This window comes from Propithecus coquereli, unplaced genomic scaffold (assembly GCF_000956105.1).
Source record: "Propithecus coquereli isolate 6110/MARCELLA unplaced genomic scaffold, Pcoq_1.0 Scaffold46, whole genome shotgun sequence".
Taxonomy (NCBI): domain Eukaryota; kingdom Metazoa; phylum Chordata; class Mammalia; order Primates; family Indriidae; genus Propithecus; species Propithecus coquereli.
The window spans coordinates 4,029,491-4,033,314 of record NW_012150396.1 but is presented as its reverse complement, the minus strand read 5'-3'; the positions used below and the strand labels follow the sequence as shown (position 1 = coordinate 4,033,314).

At 39.1% G+C, this 3,824-nt stretch overlaps 1 protein-coding gene across 1 annotated transcript in view; it reads left to right on the top strand.

The window, feature by feature from the left end:
- The window catches only part of EGF (epidermal growth factor), an 87,855-nt gene that overhangs the window by 30,787 nt on the left and 53,244 nt on the right, over window positions 1-3,824 (top strand). Inside the window, exons 8-10 of the mRNA XM_012655078.1 lie at window positions 494-616; window positions 1,535-1,660; window positions 2,788-2,924. Of these exons, the coding sequence (XP_012510532.1) occupies window positions 494-616; window positions 1,535-1,660; window positions 2,788-2,924 (386 nt within the window). The remainder of the gene's footprint in view (window positions 1-493; window positions 617-1,534; window positions 1,661-2,787; window positions 2,925-3,824) is intronic.

Here is a 3,824-nt window from a genome sequence, read left to right as displayed (position 1 = left end):
TAGGATTACAGGCGTGAGCCACTGCGCCCAGCCTGTTCCCCACTCTTTTAATGGTTGTACCTTTAGCATACGTTTTGATATTTGTTCAGAGCCTCTCATTTCTCTTCCTGTACCTACCTAACCACACTCTCAAAACGTCCTTAGTTTTTCTTTCACATGTAATTTGTTTTCCAGATGAACTTGAGAATCGTGGGTCAAGTTTCATATAAAATATTTTGGAATTTTGGTGACTAATAACTTTAAAACTCTTATTTGATATAAAAGAAACTCAGAGGAAACTAGAGTCATTTTCCAAATTTGGAAGTCTGTCTTTAATTTTTCTAGATCTGAATGTTTTCCTTTATTTTTATATCTTCTTTGACACAGCATTTCATAAATGTTTGATCTTTGTTTAACCTAGTCTCTTTAGGATTGCATTTTTTATTAGCAACTCATTGTAATAAATTTTCCCAGACTTGATTTAACACGAATTCTGACGTTGTTCTTCATTAAGAATACGTTTCCTGTCCGAGCAATGTATCTGAATGCAGCCACGATTGTGTTCTGACATCAGATGGTCCCATGTGTTTCTGTCCTGAAGGCTCAGTGCTTGAGACAGATGGAAAAACGTGTAGTGGTAAGTTTGTTTACCTTTTGTTTGTTTGAAAACATACATTTTCTAAGTGACACATAAAAATTGATCTTATTGCCAAAGGAAAATAGATTTTCCAATATTATGCATTGAAAGATATTTATCTTTCAGAAAAGTGTATTTGAGGAAAAGAAAAAAAAAGAAAGATACTTATCCAACACATTGACATATAGCTTTACATTGAGTTTTTTGGTTTTGTTTTGTTTTTAAGACAGCATAGTGCAGTGGTTATGAGCAAGGGCTTTGAAGTTATGCAGCCCTGAGGTAGCATTACCAGTTTCTAACAGCTTGGACTTGGGTCTAGTTACTTCCCCTCTCTTAGTTTCTGTTTCCGCATCTGCAGAGGTACCGATGCTTGCCTCCTGGATTAAATAAGGCGGCAGAGACAGAGTGCTTTGCTTGTTCCTTGCACCTGATGAATACCTCTCTACTTTTATCTGCAGAGACTTACGCATGTAACTGGATATAACTCAAGATTAGCAGAAGAGCTATGTGTGGCTTTTTGATCTTTTAATAAAGAAAGCAAAAGAAATCAAAAATGTGAGAGAGGAAAAAAATGTATTACTCGCTAAGAAGAGTTAGACCAGCTGCCAAACTCATCAAATGTATTTTTCATTCCAGCCAGCTACCAGTGCCCTTGTTCTTGAACTCACTGGCAGAGCAAGAGGAGAAGGGCCACTGGAATGTGAAGGATTAACATCCAAGATGTTGGGTTATAGGGAGGAGGGTATTGTGACATTTTGCCTTTAATCTCTGAAAAATAACCTTGATTGTAGCAGTGGAGATGATTGTGTCATCATGTGGTTGACAATCAACATGTGGTTGGCTTATTCCAATACTTTGGTGAGAAATTGTTATATTTGGAATGACGTAGCATCATTACCAACCAATCGCTTTTTGAAGGCTGTTCCTCACCTGATAATGGCGGCTGTGGCCAGCTCTGCATTCGTCTCAGCCCAGTGTCCTGGGAATGTGGCTGCCTTCCTGGGTATGACCTACAGCTGGATAAAAAAAGCTGTGAAGCTTCAGGTTAGTGCTGTGGTTGTCTGCAAGTGTGTCCCTGCACAAAGATCGCATGAAAACAACATTTCATTCAGAAAGATGGAAACTTGAATTGCTTTTGGCCTCTGGATAGAAAATCTGATTTTGTGTTTTGGGAAATGGAAAACAAATCGCATTGCAAACATGAATAACATGAGTAATAACAACATTGATAATCATGTTTTTGAGAAATATTTCTAGGTTATTAATCATTAGCACCCAGCAAAGATTTGCCATAATGTCAAATGTGGTATTTTCCGTATTTGAGAAAGTCGTGACCCAAATGGTCTCAGAACACTTAATCGTTAAGAGATGTTTAATAAATATTTGTTGATCGATTTGATCTTCATCTCTGTATTGAATATAATAATCATAATACTTTGAAAAATTCTGTCCTTTTCATATCCAAATTTAATATGAAGCTTGTATGCTTCGGCTGTTTTTTCATCTTCTGATATCACAGCTCTCGTTCCTTCAACAGCCTTGCAAATTCTGGATTTGTACCAAATTGATTTAATCTCTTTTGAAGGTTCATTTTGCTTAGCGTTATGCTGGGGTAGCATGGTGACGATCACATGTGGCTTGCCCTGCAGAGACCTCAAGGCTATCACTTTCTCAGGGCCTTAGTTAATAGAGCGTAATCTTAGTCCTGAAAATTATCAGGGGTCTTGTTATTAAATCAAATAATACTAATGCCTCCCTAGAAGTGCCCAGGCCAGGGAAGGTTTTTTATTCAGACATGAATGTATATAATGTGTATAATTTGCTAATATTAATACTTTAGTATGTGTGAATCAGGGAGATGTACAGCCCTGAGACTTGCGTCACTTAGCTATGGTGTTGGTTATCTAAGACTGGCTCTTTCTATAAGTAATTTGCTTTTAAAAGCAGACACCTAGAGAAGGAAGATTCCAGTGATGAAATTCTGGCAGTACGTCACCTCGTGGAAGAGGACGTCTTCCTGCCTGTCTTTACCTGCGCCGCACTGGTGGGAAATTAAGAAAACAAGTACTGCAGAAATTGCAGAAGGGCGTGCAATGAAAGGGGAGCGTTGGAAGTGCCTTTGGGTTCGAGGCAGGTTTTAAATGCAGTCTTATTTGAAATTTGGTTGACAGGACCACAACCATTTTTGCTGTTTGCCAATTCGCAAGACATTCGACACATGCATTTTGATGGAACAGATTACAGAACCCTGCTCGGCCAGCAGGTGGGAATGGTCTTTGCCCTGGATCATGACCCTGTGGAGAATAAGGTATGGGTTTTGCTGCTTGAACAGATGTGGGTGTGCTTTAAGGACAGAGTAGAGGATTTTATCCTCGCAGATGACCCGGCCTACTTGAAAATCCTCTGCTAAGCTCCAAACGATTAGGCACAGAACAAGTTAAATATAGACGCTGGAGCCTCGTTGGAGAAATTCTAAGGACTTTCCTGCCATCGTAACCCTACCCTGGTCCTTGCTGTGATTCAGCCGTTTTATTGGGGACGATGGTGCCAGATCTTCAGTTTAGTTTCCTCTTTGGAGATGAGAGTGGGGGACTAGCGCAGTGGCATGCACGCAGATAGATAGAAAAATCCATAGGTAGATTTCTGATGATTTGCTGGTAATAGTTGGAGAGGTTGGGGCTGGGACCTAGGAAGTAAGGGTTAGTCATTTGCATTTAATATATATCATTGAGGAAGGGGATTCAGTGACCTCTTAACCATGAACATCAGGGCACATAAGTGTGAAGGCTCAAGTGGGAATGGCAGTCTAACTCATAACATTATTTACATAAGATTTTTTGTATATAATTTAGAATTTCTAAATTATCAACCCAATCAGCTGGCCATTGGTCTTTAATTTCTTAGCAGTATTTGTGCTGGGTTAGAATGTGCTTGAAATGATGGTGCAGTGTCCTTCGGAGACTAGTCACCCGCCGATGATAAAGTTACATAGCCGTTACTCTCCTCTCGTAATTATTTAATTATTACCACATGGTGCATGAATTCCTAGAATTTTAAACTTTGTGCTTTTGTTTTTTCCTGATTTGAAGCAGTCTGGTAAATGGCCAAAAGAGGCAGAGTGAAGCCAATTGATTCTGGGCTTAATAGGTGTGAATTGATAGCCAAATTCAACTACTTTTGCAAACTAATGTTTTGCAATTAAACACTA